The 21,129-nt window shown below is 44.3% G+C and overlaps 1 protein-coding gene across 2 annotated transcripts; it reads right to left on the minus strand.

Annotated features, from left to right (window-relative positions):
• Window positions 1–15,521: 15,521 nt before the first annotated feature.
• On the minus strand, window positions 15,522–20,273 carry LOC110963323 (cell adhesion molecule DSCAML1-like). Of its 2 annotated transcripts, none has more exons than XM_022211642.2 (14): window positions 20,091–20,273; window positions 19,673–20,011; window positions 19,383–19,511; window positions 19,105–19,272; window positions 18,944–19,014; window positions 18,562–18,808; window positions 18,395–18,466; window positions 18,217–18,291; window positions 17,748–17,891; window positions 17,467–17,631; window positions 17,009–17,085; window positions 16,204–16,306; window positions 16,095–16,125; window positions 15,522–15,989 (listed from the first exon to the last, which is right to left on the minus strand). In XM_022211642.2, the coding sequence occupies exons 1-14, from the start codon at window positions 20,152–20,154 to the stop codon at window positions 15,929–15,931; spliced, it is 1,746 nt and encodes a 581-aa protein (XP_022067334.2). In that variant the 5' UTR covers window positions 20,155–20,273; the 3' UTR covers window positions 15,522–15,928. The 2 variants fall into 2 exon arrangements, with proteins under 2 accessions (XP_022067334.2, XP_022067335.2); XM_022211643.2 differs by having other exon boundaries at window positions 15,522–15,986; window positions 20,091–20,272.
• Between the last annotated feature and the right edge of the window lie 856 nt (window positions 20,274–21,129).

Raw genomic sequence — 21,129 nt, forward strand, 5'->3', positions numbered from 1 at the left:
GACAGACCAGCTGACCCAGCTGTGCCCGATCGCTCCTCTGGATTTAGACCTTGCGCGTCTCTGCGATGAAATGCTGCTGCACAATGCTCACTTGGCTTTGTTCGACAAATGCATAAAAAGCATACACGCAGTCTCTATAGAACCCAGATGGCTGACAAATGGGGAATCATACAAGCCGCAGATAAACAGAGGAGAAAAGACAGAGAGGGAGGTTTCACACAATAACAAGCGGTGCGTCGTGAGTCTTTTCTCAATGGTTGTGTTTACCCCTCGCTCGGTCCTCCAGGGGTAATTTGGGGAGAGGAAGAGAGAGGCAGAAAGTTAGACAGAGCACAGAGAGACCAAAACTAGCAAATAACTGTCAGGAGGCAGCCTGTCTCCTTCAATGTATAGGTGTTTGTGCTGACAAACACACAAAGGCAAGCACACAGCGGCACACTGAGACTCAGTGCGTGCACATGCAATGCTTTCCCACTTTCTATCACTTTCCAGACACTCACACTCCAGAAATGAAGCGGCATTTTAATAGAGCACATGAGCATGAGGATTTGCTTTGTTGTAGTTGTCTGGCAAAGTGCAGTTAGCGATGCACCTTCAAACTTTAGCATCAGTGACAATATCTCACTCCATCCATCACTCTCTACTGGCTTGCAAATGTGGAACAGATTCACACCCTCCCTTGGCCTGTTCTTAACCAGCAGGAGGATGAGAAAATACCCAGACCAGGGTCAGCGGTTGGGTCAAGCCTCTGCCGGCACATTGGTCCTATCTGTGTGTAAGCAAGTCAAGGTGACATGCAGAGGGTGGAGGGTGGGGGGTATTATTCCTCGTTTCCACAGAGAGACAACCGAGCCCAGGGTCAATATTGACCTGTCACCATCCGTGAGCTGGCTGGACACCGCTTGACTTTTCAGGCTTCAGTTCATTCTGGTTTATCGGAGGGGAATCGGGGAGGTGGGGACTCCAGTGTGGAATAAAACCAAAGCTGGCGGCTCAGGCGCACGCACACACTCATACCAGCCTCAGCCTGCCATCTGGAGAAGACAGGCAGGTACGTAGGAGGCTTTACGGTGAACTGAGTGGGAGTTGCAGTGGTTTGGGCAGACCGACAGAAAAAGGTGACAGAGAGAGGGAGAAAAAGTGAGAGGGAAAAAAAGAGACTGTGCTTGAAGGGGAGGGAAGAAGGGGATGCAGTGAAATATAAAACTGGATTATAACAGAACCACTGAGGCCTCTTATATTGTTTTAACTGGACGCGGTCAGACCATCTCGGCTGCCCGTTTGTCTTTTGGAGTGCCGCTCAAGCCTGACCTGGCAATCCCCTCACCCACCTTCCCTGCACACACATACAGCAGTGGGATCCAAATCCCTCCAGAGCTGAATACTCACACTACAGTGTTGTAGTCAGAGTTGACACCTTTGAGATATGGCCCATAAAGCTCTTGGCCAATGACAATACTACATGAAAACACTTCAGACACCGCCACAAACCAGGCCGCTCAAGGGGAACTATGCTATGGCTATACTGGTACATTAAAGGCCAGAGCAAGGCTTTACTTTAAACATGAACATTGTCTGAGCAGACCGAGGGATTCAAAATAAAAACGGATACGCTCGCTGGACATCCGTCACTCTGTAGGCTTTCATAAATTGTTCAAGTCTGTGCCAACGAGGGCCGCTCAGACTAACAAGTAGTCTGCTCGATGCCTCCTGGGAAGCTGCACCCACTACATGACAAAACACAGATGAAACTCATAAAGATGAATCAGATGCTACCAATTTTGCCATTCACAAGCATTCTGGAGATGTCAGGAGGACCTGAAATATCCAGTGTCAAGCCTTTTCTCATTCTCCAGCCCAGTGGATGCCCCCATTTCAGAAAGTTGAGGAAGAGAAACAAAATACATTTAAAAAAAAAGCAGGAAGAGTAAGTGGAGGATAAAGAAAGAGAAGTTGTGATCATCTTGGAGAGACTGCTCCTTTGTTCTGTTGCATTAATCTGCTTTTTTCCCTTTCCCTTGCTTGTTCTTTTGATCCACTGTTGGATCATCCCCTTGATGATTCACTAACAGCAAAAGAAATTAAATACATCGGATTGACGACCCGCTCCCCCATCCCCTCCCCTCAACGTTCCTTCCCTCTCTATGCCACCACTATCACACCCCCACCCCCCCACCCCCCTTCTCCCCGAGGCCTCCATTTCTTCAATAGATAAGCAGTGGATCCGTTCTTTATCGCTTCGCTCTCCATCTCTATCCTTTTCCCTTCTCCCTTCTTTTCTGTTTTCTCCTCTGCGCTGCGTTTAATCCCAGCCTCGCGGTGGATGCATGTCAGAGATGTAATTCTATTGTTTAACATGCTCTTCTGAGCCCCCACCCCACCCCAAACTCAGTCACTCCCGGGGCCACATGCATATTCATCAGCTATCAAAAACAAAAGGCAGATCACACTGTTTGTCATGTACCGCAACTAGTGCTATTCAGTTCTCTCCCTTCTCTGCTGCTTGGAGCGGATTAGCGCATGTTAAACATATCTCAGACACACAAATCCTAAGTACTAACATATAGACATTCAGTCACAGAAGGAGAGTCTGCAGTTTTCTCAACATGCAGGCAAAAAGCTCCTTATGCTACTTTTCCACTGCGTGAAGATACTGGGAAGTCTGGGGAGAGCATGGAGCACAGTGATAGTCGGGGGGCACGCACAACAAAAGCAGCAGAAGACTTAAGAGCAGTGCAGGAAAAGGGGTCAGTTATGCAAAGGGACGTGGACGACGCTCGGAGACTGTAGGCCATTCATCGGGCAGCACTGCGGAGTCGGAGCCTGAGTGAGAATCAGTCCTCGGGTCCTGCTACAGTCTTCTGGGTGATGTCCAGGATGCACCAGCGCACAGCTCCAGGTTCCAGGCTCCAGGGCCAGACAGATGTAAACACGGCCTGACCGCACACAGAGGCGCAGTGCCAGCCTGTCCTCACCTCGCATATAAACAGCTAAGGAGGCCACACTGTGGGCCAAGGGGACAGACAGCACTGAACTTGGCTGGAGGCAAAGAGGGGAGGTGGGGGAGGATGAGGAGTGAGGGGGGGGGGGGCAGCAGGGAAGGAAAGAGAGCAAGAGGGCATGAGGCAATGATTTTATGCTTGTTAGAGCAGTTCACGTTTCTTTAAAAAAAAGAAGAAGAGGAAAAATAAATCAGTGGCACCAAGCCTCCCTCGCTTTAACATTGCATACATGGTATTGTTCGGATTATTTGCACTTCCTAATTGCGGTTCATGCCACCAGCAGTGTGTGCATTCAGTTGGATCTGCTTAGATATTTTCTCCAAACGCCCTGTCGTGACAGATGCGCCGGGCTCCTCAGCGCCTGTTTGAAAACGCGTCAGGACAAATATGGGTCAAAATGAAGCATCCAACACGGTGGCTTCTTCTTGCTTGTTCTGCTTTCTTCTTCTTCATTCCCTTTGCACTTTCTTCTTTTCAAAGCTCAGCTCAGCGGGACCGTGTGTCTCTGCTGCACCACAGCCAGGTTGTGTGTGTCTATGTGTGTGTGTGTGTGTGTGTGTGTGTGTGTGTACATTTGTGTGATGAGACGTGACAAGCGCCTTCATCCTCGCCTCAGACACCGCATTCCACAACGCTCCGACACTCGCTCCGTGTGGCGCGCTTTTCATCTTTCCTCTACCCGTTCCTTCCTTCTTTTTCTTCTTCTTCTTCTTTTTCTTCTTCTTCTTCCTCCTCTCCTCTTCTCCCCTCTCCTCGCTCTCACAGGTGGAAGAAAGGCGAGTGGAGGAATGAAAGGGACAAGATTCTAATTAGAGGAGGAGGCTGAGACAAAAGCAGTGGGATAAGGAAGGGAAGCAACGATAACACATGTAAAACACAAAGCCTTAATCTTAGAGAGCGTTTGGAGGGATCTCTCATTTCTCTCCCTCTACAGTGAAGCGAGGCAGGGGGGTTGTGTGTATGGGAACACGGGGGGATAGGATGTGATTATGAGCACAGAGCTGACAGACAGATAGATTGGCGTGTGTGTCTGTGAATATATGTGTGTGTGTGTGTGTCTGTGAATATATGTGTGTGTGTGTGTGTGTGTGTGTGTGTGTGTGTGTGTGTGTGTGTATCCCCACAGGGCCTTCAGTTCCCTCTGTTCACGGAGACCAACTTAAAAAAAACCACAGCTGCGTAAAAAAAACAAGCAGGCAGTTGTACTTTTAGCATTGTTTACTTATTTGGAGACAAGAGCAACAAAGCAGCAATTTATTTAAGCAACTACGTCTCAATTCTACACCTGTGAAGAAGTTTGATGCACAAGTTCAGCTGCTCTGCTTCATCTGTTGTGATGCTCAAGTGTGGACCATTTAATATGCTGTCAAAAAGGAAGCAAAGACAAAATATCAAGCCCATAAACCTGAATATATTTTCACCGCTGCCTCTCTGCTTGGGCTAAAAGGAACGGCTGGCTGCTTCTCAAACGCTCTCCGTCCCTCCCTCCGGTTTTTCTTGCTTTGCATGTGGATTCTGTCTATTTACTTATTTGTATCGCCTCTGAGTTTCTCCGACATGCTGCTGCACCTCCAGGGTCCTCGGGTGATATGATGGAGCTCGGGGACTTTGGTTTCCTTGCCACTGCTGTGAAACTCCATTCAGATGATGAAACTGCGGTGCAGCTGTGTCTGCAGCTCACGGTGGGATGCTGGTGTCTTTGTGGCTTTCTGCGAGGCTGAGGCGAATTCTCACTGTTGAAAGAGTCTGTAAATGTGCCTCTTTAGCCTGGGCCCGTACATCTTCTCACTGAACAGCCACTGTGATATTCATCTGCCGGTATATGCGTGTACGTCTGCGTGCATTTGGCCTTTCTGGTCAATAAGTCTTTTAATATGATCCTCCTTAACTGCTTCACTTGCACAATAATACCAGAGATGCCTTGTTTTGTTCATTCATGTGCATAGTGGGATAAAAAGCAGGTTAGACAGTTATCAAATTACATCTGGGAACATGTGGCACAAATGACAGGTGTCAGTTCTTTTTTTCTCCCCCCTCCAAATCTTGCCATGAAGTTTGGATCTTGTGAGTCGCAGGGAGACTGAAAATAACAGCGAAAGATAACCTGGCAAAGCACATTTCCAGAGAGACTTCCCTGAGGTGATGCAAGACTTTAGACAAATGTCTTGTTTGTTCACCGCTGAATGGCCATCTTTCAAGAGGTGGCATGCCAGCACAGGCACACACAAGCACAGTCACAAGCGCACACGCATACACACAGAGATATGCACACGGGAGCAGATCATTTTTCTCCCTCATGAAGTAGGTAGCGAGAATATTACAAACCAAAATCATAACGCATTGCCTTCGGCCAGAGGTTGGACGAGGAGAGGAGAGGCAGCTGTGTAATTGAATTACTGTCTGACAGATGAGATAGATAGATAGATAGATAGATAGATAGATAGATAGATAGATAGATAGATAGATAGATAGATAGATAGATAGATAGATAGATAGATAGATAGATAGATAGATAGATAGATAGATAGATAGATAGATAGATAGATGTGGGGAGTATAAATGTGAATTTGCGTGTCTGTGTGTGCATGAGAGAGAGAGAGAGAGTGACAGCAAAGAGCCTTATCCTCCATTAATAACAGCCACTAATCCCCTGATGTGATTACCTCTCCCTCTCTCCCTCCTCCCCTACTTTACCCCCTCTCCCTCCATCCTTCTCCCATTCAACAGCGCCAGCCACTTGTCTTCCATGGCAGAGCTCAGCTGGTCCAATCCCCTGAACAGATCCAAGACTTCCACTGTGTTCAGCTGCCAGGACGATGGAGGTCTTCCAATTTGACGCCTCTCCTTACTAGAACTCGCCTCTGGGCAGGTGTATAAAAAAGCAAAAGTCAGTGGCGCTAGCGCAGAGAAAGGAAGCAAATTTAAACAGATTAAGACCCATGCCTCTGTTCAAAGCTCTGACACTTAATGCCGCCTGAATGAGAGGTGACGTGTGATATGAATCGTACGAGATATGGTTTTGGATGTTCAAACGTTTATGGAAATATCTGCAAGCATTAAGGATTATGGGTGTGCAAAAGGGAAGCAACAAGCATGTCGGTATAGCTATTTCTGTCCTCAATGACTGGCTGCCAAATGCAATTTTTTTTCAGCATTTGATAAACTCGCTACATCAATATGAAGTCTAGTGTGTTTCTATGGAAACTTAGACCTCTGAGAAGGTTGAAATTTGCCACTTAGCTCAAGATCTGCTCAATAATAGCATGCTGTACTAAATCTTTACAAGGTGTTCACTTTACATATGCATCACAGAGTGAGTTCAAAAGATGAAAGCTTGCATTTGCATTTTTCAAGTCATTTTTTGAAATCTTTGTCACAAGCAAAAGTGAAGTTGTGGCTTTTGCAAAGTTTTTCAAAGTTGTACAGTTCTGTTTTTTATTGATTTTTTACTTTACCTGCCTGAATAATCTGAACCTAAATCTCTCTCCTTAATACATCTCAGAGAAAAAAAGCACCAAGCACAGATGAACACTATTATACTGTACACAGACCGAGAGCTACACATGCGGACCAACACATGCACACAGGCTGATGGGTCTTTTGGGGGAAAAACGATGTCGCAGTACGACGTATTTTGTTTACTTGGTCTACTTGGTGAGGTCTCCATGGTAACTGTTATGTCTGACCTTCAAACATGTGCGCTGCCTTCCATCTGGCTCAGGTTGGCTAATCAGATCACATCAGCACACACACACACACACACACACACACACACACACACACACACACACACACACACACACACACACACACACACACACACACACACACAAATGCAGTGTCAGATCACATCATGAAGGAGGTGATTTTTAGATTCACTGTCATTCTCAACTCATGTTTGTGATCAGTTACTGTCATTTCTATGAATTTTATCCTGCTCACACAGAACTTTTGGTCCCGATTTTTAGGATTACCATTTTGCCTTGTTTTCATTTCCACACTGACAGGCGTGCTTTGCCACTAACAAGATGAAAAGTTCCCTTTGAGCTGCTGTAGTTTGCAGGGGGCTTGGATAAAGACTTGAATCAATTAGTGCTTCTTTCATCAGCAAATAGGCCGTACCCCAGCACTCTGCATGGTTTCACAGACTCCCTCTATACCCCCCTTCTCTTTTTTTTGTTCCACCTCAACTCCCTGCCCCTTTCATTTCTGTTCTGTTCAATACTCTGATCTGCTCTGTTGTTCTCGAGTTCATAAGGCGCTCCAGAAGGGCCAACATCTGGCAGCTGCGTAGGCCCAGGGCCGTGCATCCGTTCTGGGGCAACGAGGCCTGGTGATCAGCCCCTCCTGTGGAGCTCAGTCTTTGGTGTATGTGGTACCATTCAGGCTCCACTTCCTGAGTGTTACTGCCTTGATGTGGCCAGAACCATAGCGCATGATTTATTACAGTGCTAACTCCGTCCCCAGTGCTCGTACTGCCATTATCATAACCATACTCTCCCTCCTCCGTCCTCGTTCTCCCACCTGCAGCTTCACACAGAAGCCTTCGTAGACACAGCTGACACAGCGCAGCACGGCTTACATAAGGAGTGTTGTGCTGTCGCCCGAATGGATGTTTGGTCTCAGATGTTTAAAGATGGTGGGGAGCCATGCACTGAATGAGGTGACAAAACTGTTGGAGTGATGACACATATTGTAAACTGACTGGAGGTCAGCGACATCAGCTGTTTCCATTTGTGTATCCTCTCCTCCTCCTTTGTGTGTTGACTACTGGTTTGTTGCCTTGTGTGGGTTACTGGTGGCGGGTATGGTCTGAGGAGAGCCGATGAGGGTGGGGGGTTGAGGTGGCTGGGAGGTAAATTGGTTTTTGGCTGTGTGGCCAATCAAAGGGACCTCATCAAAGTCATCCTACCAGGGCTTCCCACAACCTTCCTTGCCTCTTTTCTTCTGTTTATATAAGTGCCACACAGCAATCAGCAGGCCCTGAACAGAGAGAGCGACGGATGAAAGGAAGAAGAGTTGGAGATAGAGGAAAGCACCAGGACAGGAACAGGCGCTGGTGTTTGTGTAAGCAAAGTCCGACCGAGGAGGATGAGGAAGGAGGGAAAATGACAGCAGACAGCAGAGAGAGGGTCCAGGGATGAGAGACGAACTCCAGGAAGGAGGGATGTGGTGGAGCTGTGTTTACAGGCCACGATCACACAGCGTACTGCGACTCTGTGCGTCAGCTCTGAGTTTGTGATGGGCGACCACAGCAAGCCAATAATCAAGCAATATTTACACCACCATAGACAATTAGTCTTTTTCTCAGGAAGTGTAACACTTCAGTTTGCGAAGTTAAAAACAACAAAAACAACACTTTTTCCATCAGTGGCTTTGTTCTAGGACATTATTTTGGAGACACAAATAGGAAGGAAAGGAAGTGGAAGTCCTTTTTTATAAACATCCACTCGCATATACATCCATTCATACAAACACTCATCCCTGTTGTGCCGTGTGGTCCCCGCTGAGACACATGGCTTAGGTATCCCCCCTGTGATCCCCCATTAGTGGGAGACTCCCTCACAGGCAGCTGGCTCAAAGCTCCATAGAGGTATCAGATCTCTTGCTCATCCTCCTCTGCTTAATTAGCACAATTAAGAGATTTACAGGACAGATGGATGGAAATCCAGCTGGCTGCAGTGCCTGCCCCTGAGGATGGCTTTGCTGATGATGAGGTGAGGTCTGAATGAGAGCTGGAGAGAGTTTACGTCAACTGACTAATGGGTCTCTGGTGCCCTCTGGTGGCTGTAGGTGTTTAATAACTATGAGGACAGTGCTGGAGAGCTGTGGAAATTAAATATCACAAATGTGTTTTATACCTATTTAATAAGAGGACTTCAGATTGCAGAATGGGAATCAACACCAGTGTCTCAGTTTTAAATGTGCATACGTAATTTGAGTCATAAATTAAGCTTTTTTCTTTGATGGGATTGCAGTCAGAGGAGCCATTTATATGTATATTTCTTAAATTAAACTGGAATATTTGAACTAAATTTAATCTCAACATCAACACTTCGTGATTTGAAGTGAATGTTAAATTCTGCTGTGGTTCTTGACACATTTTAATTTATTCAGTGACATACAATACATGGAAATGAACGTTCACCAGGCCCAGCTAATCGGGAGGACCGGGACAGTTCTCGGTGGGCCTGTCTGATGTTTGGGCCACGAGTGCCGGTGTTCAGTCATGGTACATTATGCTACTACCGCTGTTCCTGGACCGCCGCCACTGGCAGCTTTTTTTTTTGCAGACGCACCGTGACGTAACACGTCCGTGCACACGGTCAGAGCAGGCGTGAACTAACCGTGACGTCACCCGTTGGTTTCAAAGGCAAGAAAATGAAGACCGGATTTTGCTACTTACTGGTCACCATTTTGGATTTTTTGGAGCCAGTGACGTAAATATGGCGTCATAATTGGGTCAAAAGTCTCGCTCGTGTGAAACACGTACCCCGCGCGAGCGGAAAAAAGTCTCCACGGGCGCAAAAAACACTCTGCACACGCGAGGAGCCTCCTACGCACGTGGAGACATTGCTACGCGTCCGTTTATGGTGCCATAATTATCCGTGGAGCTCTGATCTACACACGCGGGGAGAAGACTTTTGACCCTTTGTGGGTGGATACCAGTGCTCGCCACAACCTCCCTATGATTGGCTGTCTGCGACAGCAAGAACTCATCCCCCACGTGGGATGCCACTGTATACAAGAGAGGAAATGACACAGTCCACTGGAGCCCTTTGATGCTGCTGCCGCTGTTCTGCTGTGCCCATGGACTGCAGCTCCGCCGAACACACACAGAACCGAGCCCGGATCTCCAACTGCCGGTGGGTGAGTGTCTCCAAGTATTTCTGGCTCTAAACGGGAGGTCTCAGTGCTCCATTGCGGGGCTGTCAGCCTTTAGTACAGCGAAGTTAGCTCCATTGCTAGCGGCAGTTACCCAGCTGGACTGACCAGAATCGGCCCAGAAGCCCAGCGTGTCTACACCCCATGGACTTGAAATGTAACCCTAATTATAGAATCACTCTTAAACTCCCTGTCAGAATCACTGGAGTAGACACGAGCGCTCGTTTTTGTTCACCGTTTCTACTGACCAAACCACGACTGTTTCTCTGAATTTATAAAAAGCGTACCGCCCAGTGCGCGGTCCCACTGAACAAAAACAAACGCTCCTTTTAGTAATGCTAGCACGTGCAACGTGTGGTAGCTTCATGCTAGCATGAAAACCGAAGCAGTCCAACTGCTATAAATACAGAAAGGGCTAATGTGACTTGAGATAAGGAGAGTTCAGAACAATAGACGAAGTACTGCAGTATTTATTAAAATAATTATTTACTGTTTGGCGTGTAATGTTCCAGGGTGATGATCAGCCGGTCTGCCAGGCTCGCTCGGGCCAAAGACGAAGTATGTGTTTGAACATGAAGTACGTGTTTGAAAAACAATTTGTCAACAGCAAAAATGACAAAAGTGTTCCTTAAAAAATAAATGCGGAGGAATAAACACAAACACGAAGGAGAGAAAATACAATGCGGAGGAATAAAGCACAAACAAGAAGGACAGAAAATACAACACGGAGGAATAAAACACAAACACGAAGGAGAGAAAATACAACGCGGAAGAATAAACCAACATATACAATATGTCCCCAAGGGGGCTCCGTACATTTTGACCATGAAAACTAACGAAAAAAAATTATATACAGTCTATGCATGGTACTCTGTTTGGCTCCACACTTGCTGATGACCACTTCCGGTCTCAGAAAATGAAAAAAACTGACCTTTTTTCGTGTTTGTCTCTTACTGATTTTATTTTCTTGTTATTGTAAGTATAAAATGAAAAATCAAAGCATTTTTAAAATTTCATTAGCAAGTTATGTTATACTGTGACTAACAAACTTGCAGACAACAGTGCAATAATTATTCTATTTTCATGAGGATTAGATATCTGTGAACACTAATTTGCTTGATATTTGAAATTGCAAAAAAGGACATTGTGATGTTGTAAAGAATAGTGTTGGAGATTAGCCCTTTAACTGATGTTCTCATATTTGTGAAATTTAAGTTGTGATGGAACTGTTTCCCACGTGGGATGCCACTGTAGTCGGCTGGAGCCCCTTTGATGCTGCTGCCGCTGTTCTGCAGCTCTGCCAAACACACACAGAACCGAGCCCGGATCTCCAACTGCCGGTGGGTGAGTATCTCCACGTATTTCTGCCCCTTAACGGGAGGTCTCAGTGCTCCATTGCGGGGCTGTCAGCCTTTAGTACAGCGAAGTTAGCTCCATTGCTAACGGCAGTTACCCAGGTGGACTGACCAGAATCGGCCCAGAAGCCCAGCGTGTCTACACCCCATGGACTTGAAATGTACCCCTAATTATACACTCTTAAACTCCCTGTCCGAATCACTGAAGTAGACATGCTGGGCTTCTGGGTCGATTCCGGTCAGTCCACCTGGGTAACTGCTGTTAGCAATGGAGCTAAGTAACGTCCAATCGCTGTACTAAAGGCTGACAGCCCCGCAATGGAGCACTGAGACCTCCTGTTTAGAGCCAGAAATACGTGTAGACACTCACCCACCGGCAGTTGGAGATCCGGGCTCGGTTCTGTGTGTGTTCGGCGGAGCTGCAGAACAGCGGCAGCAACATCAAAAGGGCTCCAGCCGACTGTGCCAACGTGGGGGGTGAGTTCTTGCTGTCGCAGACAGCCAATCATAGGGAGATTGTGGCGAGCACTGGTATCCGCCCACAAAGGGTCAAAAGTCTTCTCCCCACGCGTGTAAATCAGAGCTCCACGGATAATTATGTCACCATACACGGACGAGTAGCAATGTCTCCACACGCATAAGAGGCTCCTCGCGCGTGGAGACATTGCCACGCGCGCGCAAAGTGTTTTTTGCGCCCGTGGAGACTTTTTTCTGCTCGCGTGAGGTACGTGTTTCGCACGCACGACTTTTGACCCAAATTTGACGCCAGACCCCTGCCACTCCAAGAGTTTGGGTTGTTGAAGCTCTCCATTTGTGTCTCGTACAGGGAAGGCGCCCGGTCAATGTGCTGTGCTACTGAGAGAAGGCCGTTTCATCTACTATCTACTATGTGCCAACTGCACCCGCCTTGATCCTTGGGGTACACAAGCTGTCGATGCCTCGCTATGTGAACGATGTGGTATCCCCAGTATCATAGTATCAACGGTGATAACGGCTGACTGTCTCTCCTCTCTCGCTGCGTGTTCACACAGTATTGGTTGCGGCTTGGATCAACTGAAGTGGACCGAGGTAGCCAAGATATTGGAACAGGTCTTTACGGGCACTGGAATTACCATCACAATATACAGCCTTCCTTGGACAGCAGCATCTATGAACTAGCCCCCTCAAATGCCAAATCCAAGCCCAAATGCTGCCTGTGTATGCTAGGAAGCAAATATTGTCTACGTATCTACAATAAATAGATGTACAACTGTAACGCTGTATGAAGTGTCTTTGTTGTGTTCTGGGCCGCTGTCGCGAGGTATGCCAGTTTAACAATGTTGTGGTTTTTCTTCAGAGCGCAGTACATATCGTTGATGGTATGCTGGACGTACGCCTCCAATCTTAGGTCAAACAATACAGTTCCAGCAGCAGTTCTGATGCGTTGCTCCTCCGTGGGGAAGTTATGCAGGGTTAAGAGGTGCTGGATGGCGTGGATAAAGTTGGGAGTGTAGAGCTTCCTGATGATGGTGAAAAAGTTGTTCCGGTAGAAATTAGACGTAATTGTTTCCAGGCATAAGTGATCTTTCTGGCTAGGATGGTCGGTAAGGCATCCGTGGCAATTCTCCCTGTATGTTTCCAGAACTTTATCGAGGAGATAAAGTACGGCTGTTTTCACCACGCCGAAGAGGGCCTTTGACAAGGGTCCGTCAGCCTCATCCCACTTGCAACACTCCCCTGGTGGTGATGATGGGGGCGCTGCTGGTGATGCTGCTGGTGGTGGTGCTGCCGGGTATCCGGGAGGAGGAGCTGGCTCAGCATGGCCTGCAAAAAGGGTAGGCATGCTAGGTACCGGGGAGCCGTCAAGCTCCATCAAATCCCCTCTGATTCAGCAGAACCAAAGAGCCTTCTGGGCTGTGGGTACCACATTGGCTGCACAGCGGTCGGTGTGAGATGCTTCTGGGGCTGCTGTTGCTGCTGGTTGACCACGCTCATGTGGATCAGTAGGCAGGTTGCAAGTCTCTGTGATCATCGCTTCCATTGCTTGGGGCGGTTGTGGCTCAGATGGTAGAGCGGGTCGTCCAATGATCGACGGGTCGGCGGTTTGATTCCCGCTCTCGCCTAGTCATGTGTGCTGTTGTGTCCTTGGGCAAGACACTTAACCTGCCTTGCCTCCAGTGCTGCTCTCACACTGGTGTGTGAATGTTGGTGGTGGTCGGAGGGGCCGTAGGCGCAGATTGGCAGCCATGCTTCTGTCAGTTTGCCCCAGGGCAGCTGTGTCTACAAATGTAGCTTACCACCAGAGTGAGAATGTGTGAGTGAATGAATAATGGGTCCAATGTGAAGCACTTTGAGTGGCCAAAAAAGGGCTATATAAATCTAATCCATTATTGTTATTGACCATCTTTATGAGACATAGGGGTGGGCGGTGATGGTGTAATAACCAGAAAAAGAGGTGCGACTGAGGAGAAGAGACCGTGATCATTTCAGGAGATGGAACCACAGGTTTCCCTTACTCAAAAACAGAAGGTATTCAATCTAAAGACCAGGCTGTCTCCATAGATGAGGATAGTAAGTTTTTCCATCACATGCAGTATTTTAATAGAAAAAAATATCTGTTATATTCGGTATGGCTTTCATTAATTCATTCAGTTACTTTACATAAGTGCTTTTTTTTGTTTCTACACAAGCGGTTTCAAGAAACTTGGACACAGACGATTCTGAAGAAAGGGCTACTCTTTCAAGAGTTGAAGTTGAAATTGAACACACCAAGAAATTGCTATTCAATCCAAAAATTATATTTACAGTACAAGAATACTACCTGCATGGAACATTGCAACATTTATTTTTAAGAACTGATCGTGGTCTCACAACAAAATGTGTTGTCAGTTGTGTAAAATCTTAATTTATTTATAGGGAAACCCTAAAGGTTCTGGTCCAAGAAAGAGAGGGTCATCATTGATCGGCATTTTAAGAGATTCCTCATTTTAAGAGATCTCTCAATTCGTTTAGTGAGCTCATGAGTTTTTTTAATGTGATGAACTGTCTTGATGGTTTATTATGAACATCCTGCAGTTGTGCGTTTGTTTTATTTGTTGTTGTTTTTAAATGTTTTATTTTTGTGATTGTAGGCAGGTGTTATGTGATAAATTTTTCTATTAGAAGCAGAGCTGGGTAGAATGCAAAACATGTTTTTTTTTAATCTTTTTAATGCATCTTTCCTTTAAAAAAATATTCATTCCATTTGCTCCTAAATAGCATTTAATCAGATATAAAGGTTTGAAAATGGTTGAAATATGCGCTGAAGTTGAACCTTGGTATATTGGTACAAAAACATGAAATCCAGTTATGTTTGAAGATACTGATTCTATAAGTAACCCGTCAAATATAACATCTCATCTCAAACTATGTTGAAGTTTACATTTTTGATGTGCCTCAAAAAACACCTGAGACTTAAGTCACTCATCCAACTTGCATTTACAAGCTAATTACAACATTGCACTAATATATATAGTGGACTAATATAAAAACCCTGCAGCAGTTTCTAGCAATGATGTGATGCTACATGTAAGCTCTCTACCTTTACAACACTCAAGGTTACACATTAGCAGATGGTTAGGTTCAAGCTTTCTGTTCAGTCATGTTAAAATCTGTGTTTGTTAGTTATTTTTAATCTAATATATTAAATGTAAAGCACGAATAACACAATGATAGTAACGATATAGCATTCATTTGTGATAACCTTAGGTTGATGTATGTGTGTCTTGTCTAAAAAGACAACACAAAAATGAACAACTGGTAAACAAAACCGTGTATGTTCATACAGCGCTATGGCCAGAGTTTGACCCTGCTCTCTCTTCAGAGTTTGGGAGCCTAAGTGTCTGCATCTGTCAGGTCCATAAAGTATCTGATGTCACACAAATACAAATACAAAGCTGTTTCATCATTATGCTTGAGGAAGAGGTAGTTATGGTACCCTAATTTTTATTTTGAATTCAAAATCTGAATCTAAAGTCTTTGTTTAGGGGTGGGAGGAAAGCTGGAGATGGGGACAGTAAGGATGCGGTGCCTGGAGACACACTGAACCAGAATATTTGTTCAAATTTCCCAGGTTTCTCTCAACGATTGTTAAAAAACTTTGTATGAGGATGGACAACGGAAGAGTCTATACGAATGCAGAACTTTTGTTCACACGGACATGTCTGGTTCTGCTTAGATAAACCTCTGTCAGTTAAGGAGGGACTTCCTGTCAGTTAAGGCGGCTTCTGATTGGGACCTGTCAAAATTTGACAAAAGGTGGTTTATATTACTTTCTGAAGTTTATTGTCAAAATAAAATTAAACAATAGCAAAGCTGTAATATCTTTCCATTACATAAAAATGTCACTTAAAAACATCACAAGTAATCTGAGTTCAGGCTCATGGTTATAAAAGTGTAAACAGCAAATTGAAACAGTTAAAACTTTACACTGATTAGAAACTATTGTACAAAACTCAAACTACTCCTTAGCTGGTGAGCATCTTTAGACGGTATTTTCAAAGTAGAGGATTATTTCCCCTTTGGGTTAGTTTTCATCAGTTAAACATGCAGGTGAAGATTTTACAGATTTGGTTTCTTTTGCTAAATGACAAAATAATCAGGAATTTCCTTTTAAGACTTAATACAATAAAAAAGTAATACTTCTTTGTGAGTTTTGCAATCTTGTGTCTACAGCTCTTGTAGTGACTCAGCGCCTTGGTAACGCAGCGCTCCATTGCTCAGCCACCTGCTGACAAGAGAAAGCAGTTGTTCATTGCAGTGGAGGCACCTGCAGTTCAAAGTCGTAAGCGACTTAATTCTCAACATGAATGCAACAAATACTGCAAACACTCACATGTTCAGGCTGCCTTTTTTCTGTTTTATTCCTGTGAAGACAAAGGTTCAAATTAAATATTGGAAATTAGTTGACTTTAACGAGAAACAATGTTGCTCAGTACACTCACGTCGCAGCTGCCATGTGATTACCACGGCAACAGCCAGCACCAGCAGCACCACCGGCACAATGATGGCAGCCAGATGAACGCTGTGACTCTCATCTACACTCACCTAGCAGAGAGGATTCACACGCATGGTTCAAGTACAAACCCTCACCCTCATGGTGTAAAGTCACTGTATTACTAAAGTACAATCAGCTGCTTTGACTTTGAGCATTTTCACGACTTTATGCTTCTACTCTGTTCTAACATATTATGCATCAGGACATTGCTGCACATATGAAAGATGTCTAATATAATTATTTTTATCCTTATTGTAACTTTGGATTTCTTGTCTTGTTTTTTGATGCTTCATTTGTATCTAACTGCTGTAACATGAATTTCTCTGATGACGGATCAGTGAAGTTCATCTCATCTCACTCCAATACAAATGTCAGAGTTTTGCTTATATTTATTAATTAACACAACATAAAATCAACACGAAAAAACGTGTAATATTATTACTAGGTTAAGATAAGAGTTAGGACATTTGCAAATGGCCCAGCAGTAAATAAAGTCCAGCTGCCACATTAAAGTGATTCACACATTAATAAATCAATAATTATAGTTAGAAAAGCAATATAGGTATATTCTTCTGAAATTAGCCACTACGAACAGTTAAATATGTTAAATATGTTTAAAGGCAAATTCTTTTACTAAATGCTTTTTCTTTAAGAAACCAAAACAATGAGCTAGAAGAGAGTAATGCTCTCTCTATGTGAACCCTTTGACATCACCAAACCACGGATTATTTGAGTCCTAGTTCAATACTTACCACAGTATCCGTATCAGTATCAGTATCAGTATCAGTATCAGGTGGGATGGTGGTGATGAGATTATTCCTCTGATGACCTGTGAGGCACACCCACAAAGGAAAGGAGCCAGGAGGAAGTTTACAAAGTGTTGCTTTTCACAAAGCTGCTAAACAGGCAGAAACAACACATCTAACAAAAGAACCAAGCTGAGAAATAGCAGGGCTTCCTGTTGTTTGGGGAACTGTGACTGTGTTTTAATAAAGCTCTCATCCACTTTTGTTTTTTTTTTTTTTAGGCTGCCTTATGGAGTGTGAATGAAGGCCACTACTTCTGCTGTCACAGAAGTAGAGAAGAAAACAGTCTGTCAGTTGTTCACGACTCACGCTGGAAACATTCATGCAGAAGGTCCTGTTCTTTGTGGTTACCTACAGCGACACAAGAGCAAGAAAAATACTAATAATAATGCTTTAAAAATCACCTGCTTCTCCAGTGGTGATAGTGAGGATATTACTGGCTCTGCTGGTGCCCAGACTGTTCTTAGCAAACATGCGGATGTGGTATGTTGAAGGATTTATCTCTATTATTGTGGCCTCTGTCTGGTTGGGGCCGAAGTCTACGACAGTCTTTGTGTAATCCCATGAAGCTGGAGGAAAAAAAACATTTTGCATAATATTACAAAACACTGACACGATTCACAGAGTTTAGCTTGTACAGCAATTTTAAAGGAAGGTATAGAAGCAAAGATTTAAAATTATTTACCATTTGCTGCTTTGTACTCCAGGGAGTAGCCAGTGACGGGGCTGTCGCCTTCAAATCCAACAGTCCAAGAAAGAGAAATCGTGTGGTCTTTTATCTCCTTTAATTCAACTACTGGGGGATCTGGGGTCATTAGGCAGCACACAGCTGGGAAATTTAGCAAAGAAAAAAAATAGAAATTTTGTTTGAATTTATAAAGTGTTTCTCCTGCAGGAAGACGCGTATTGGAGCTGTAAATATTAGATCTTCTCCTTTGGGAGACTAAAACAACACTGTATGATCTAACCTGGACTAGTGAGAGACAGTTGTAAGCCCTCATTAAAAAAGAACAAGGTAATTTGAATGTAGTATTAAAAATGAAATTGAAAACAGAGAATATTAGCATTCTGTTGGGGTGGACTAATTCTTCATTTAGCAGAGTTTCACCAAGTCACTAGAAAACTAAAAACTTCATATAAAACTGAGAAAGTACCTGAAGTGATTCTTGCAGTGCTTTGTTCCCAGAATGTAGTTGCAGATAATGTCTCAGGTGTTGAAGTCGTGTGAACTTGGGACAGAGTAAAGAGTAAAGGGAATTCCAGTCATAATCTATTATTTATTGAAGAAATACTTCAGGAAAAAGTCCGTTTCAGCAGCTGAGTAACACATACCTGAAGTAAAACCTTGTATCTTTGTGGCAGCAGTGGAAGAAGACATACTAGTTGCCACTGTGGTTTTGTGAACTTTAAACACACACAAAAAGATGTTAAACTGGTATCAAATAAATGACTAAATTCATGATTTCAGTCATATCTTTGTATCATCTCTTGTTTCCTACCCTCATTCAGAGTGGAGCAGAGCGGTGCAGTTGAGGCAGGACCTATTCCTGCGTTTGTTTTGGCTTGTATGAGGACGCTGTAGATCGTAGACGGCTTCAGATGCTGCAGGATGACGCTTTCCACTTCACGTGTGGCCATCACGGTTAAGTGCTGCCATCGTTTAAAATGTCTGCCAGCAGGGTCCTGCTCTCTGTAGCTGATACTGTAACTTCGCAGAACGCCGTTTCTGAGATCGACCTTCGGAGGCTGGTCGAGAGAAAACAAACACTCGAAGCCATGTCCACTCACAAGTCTGGAATAAGCAGTTCCCAATACTAAATATCCAGAAATATTTTTGACAATTTTGTTGAATGTGTCTGCGGACAAAAATTGGGACTTTACCTTCCAAGTAACTCTGATGCTGTTTGAACTGAGGGCCCCAAGCTTCATATCCAACGGAGGGCCTTCTGGTGCTGCAGAGAAAACCATTTTCAAACCCAATTAAAAAAAAGCTCTACATATTGCTAACTTTGTCTTAACAAACAAATAATGCCTAAAACTACCTGCTTCTTTGGTTGTGACTGTGAGAACATTGCTGGATTCACTCATCCCCATGTTATTGGTGGCAAACATACGAAGGTTGTAGGTCTTGAATGGACGCAAATCCACCAAAGTCACCTGAGTCAGTTCAGGATTTGGCATATCGGTGGTCACTGCAGTGTCCCAGGATGCTGTGCAACAGGATTGCATCGATAAAATATAAGAAATATTTCAAAAGATGTAATTAGGTGACTAGAGTCCAGTTTCTAATAGGATTAGTGGGATGTTTTTAGGTGCTTACCCTGTTTGTTTTTTAGATCAATCCTGTAGGCTGTAATGGGCCTGCCGCCATCAAACACAGGAGTCCAGCGAACAGTGACCATTCTTTCCTTCACCTCCCTCGTCTCTATCCTCAGGGGATTAGGCCGCACTAAAAAGCAGTTGGTTATCAATTACCAGATAAAAAACTAATAATCTATTTATCTTTGAAGCAACTGAGATGACTCAAATGTATGAATTTTCAGACATGAAGAACAAAAGTAAATTTTTCCCTCCCCTTCTCTGACTAGAACTCATCTTTGTTGGACTCACCTGCATTTACTGTGAGAGTCAGCTGGTGTTTGTGGTCGTTGAACCAGCCGGGTATATCCACACGACAGCCATACATCCCCGAATCACTCTCCTCTACTTGCCTGATGGTCAGTGACACGTCACCCTCGCCCAGACCACCCACGAGCAGGTAACGCTCTGACAGTCTGCTGATCACTGAGTTACCGTCTGTCTTGATCACCTCGTTGGCACATCCTCTGTTGGGTATGGCCCCCCGACCCCAACATACAGACAGCTTACCATAGTAGTGAGCATCATATGTGCATGTTAGAGTCACATCTGTTCCCACTGTGGCTATTACTGTCTCTGCAGACACACAACCTGAAAAGGCAAAGACAGATTTTTGTTCATTAATCGTCACTGATGCTGAAAATGCAAATCATCTGCTTGACTGTCTTACCGAAGAGGAGACAAACGAGAAGATTGCAGCGCAAAACCAGCTGTCTGCTGCCCAAAATAATCATTTTACAAACTCTGGTCTCTGAATCAGCGGAAGGATTTGTTCACCTGCTACACAGCACTAAAACCAACCGCAGTGTGGTTGCAGCTTTGAAATCTTTCTACATCACATGACACTGTCCTTGATATGCTCACACAAACAACTTCTGCTGGCAGAAGAGGAATGTAGAAAAGAGCCGTTTCCTTTTCTGTGGTTTTGGTTCCTTTTACCAGAAGTGCCATATTGTTACATTTTGATGATTAGACAGAGAAACTCAAGGTTATCGACATCCCTGTTGTCTGTTCTCGAGCGCTGTAGTAGGAACAAAAAGACATTTCTGAGTTTCAAACATTCCTACTCTGAATGTTTCATACTCAGATGCATATTTTGCATCCAGAGAGTTGGCAGTGAACTGTGCTCCCTTTCAAAATAGGCACAACCAGAAAACTAATTTTCGAAGTAACTCCTAAACACTTTAAACCTAACTTTTATTAGCAGAATGTGACACTCAAGACGGCTTTAGATATACAATGCACCTTCATTTCCCAAAAACGAATACCTATTTTATCCTCAAATGGAACACTGATGAAAATAGAAAGTCTGGTTTATGCAAGGGCTGTAACCTTTTTTATTGTTAGACTGCTGAGTAAACATTTGGGTCAGCTGGATGTTTAGAAACCCGGCAAAGAACTTCCTTTGTACCTACTCCCCTTGAAACATGTGGCTGGTAAAGTTTGATGCAATGGTTTTTTAAGATAGAAAGCTGCAGATTATTTGGATATTGTAATTATTTGTATGACTGAATGCAGGCAAACATGTATTTATTACTTTTGTTACCTTCAACTGATTGTAGGAACAAATGAAACTGATTTAGTGATACATTAAATATATGTTGTAGCTGAGAAAGTTTAACTAAACTCACAAAGGTAGTTTTTGGACCAGATTGTGCAGAAATAGATGGCAGATGATGAAGGAGAAAAGATGAACACAGGCAACAATA

This window comes from Acanthochromis polyacanthus, chromosome 10 (assembly GCF_021347895.1).
Source record: "Acanthochromis polyacanthus isolate Apoly-LR-REF ecotype Palm Island chromosome 10, KAUST_Apoly_ChrSc, whole genome shotgun sequence".
In the NCBI taxonomy this organism is placed as follows: domain Eukaryota; kingdom Metazoa; phylum Chordata; class Actinopteri; family Pomacentridae; genus Acanthochromis; species Acanthochromis polyacanthus.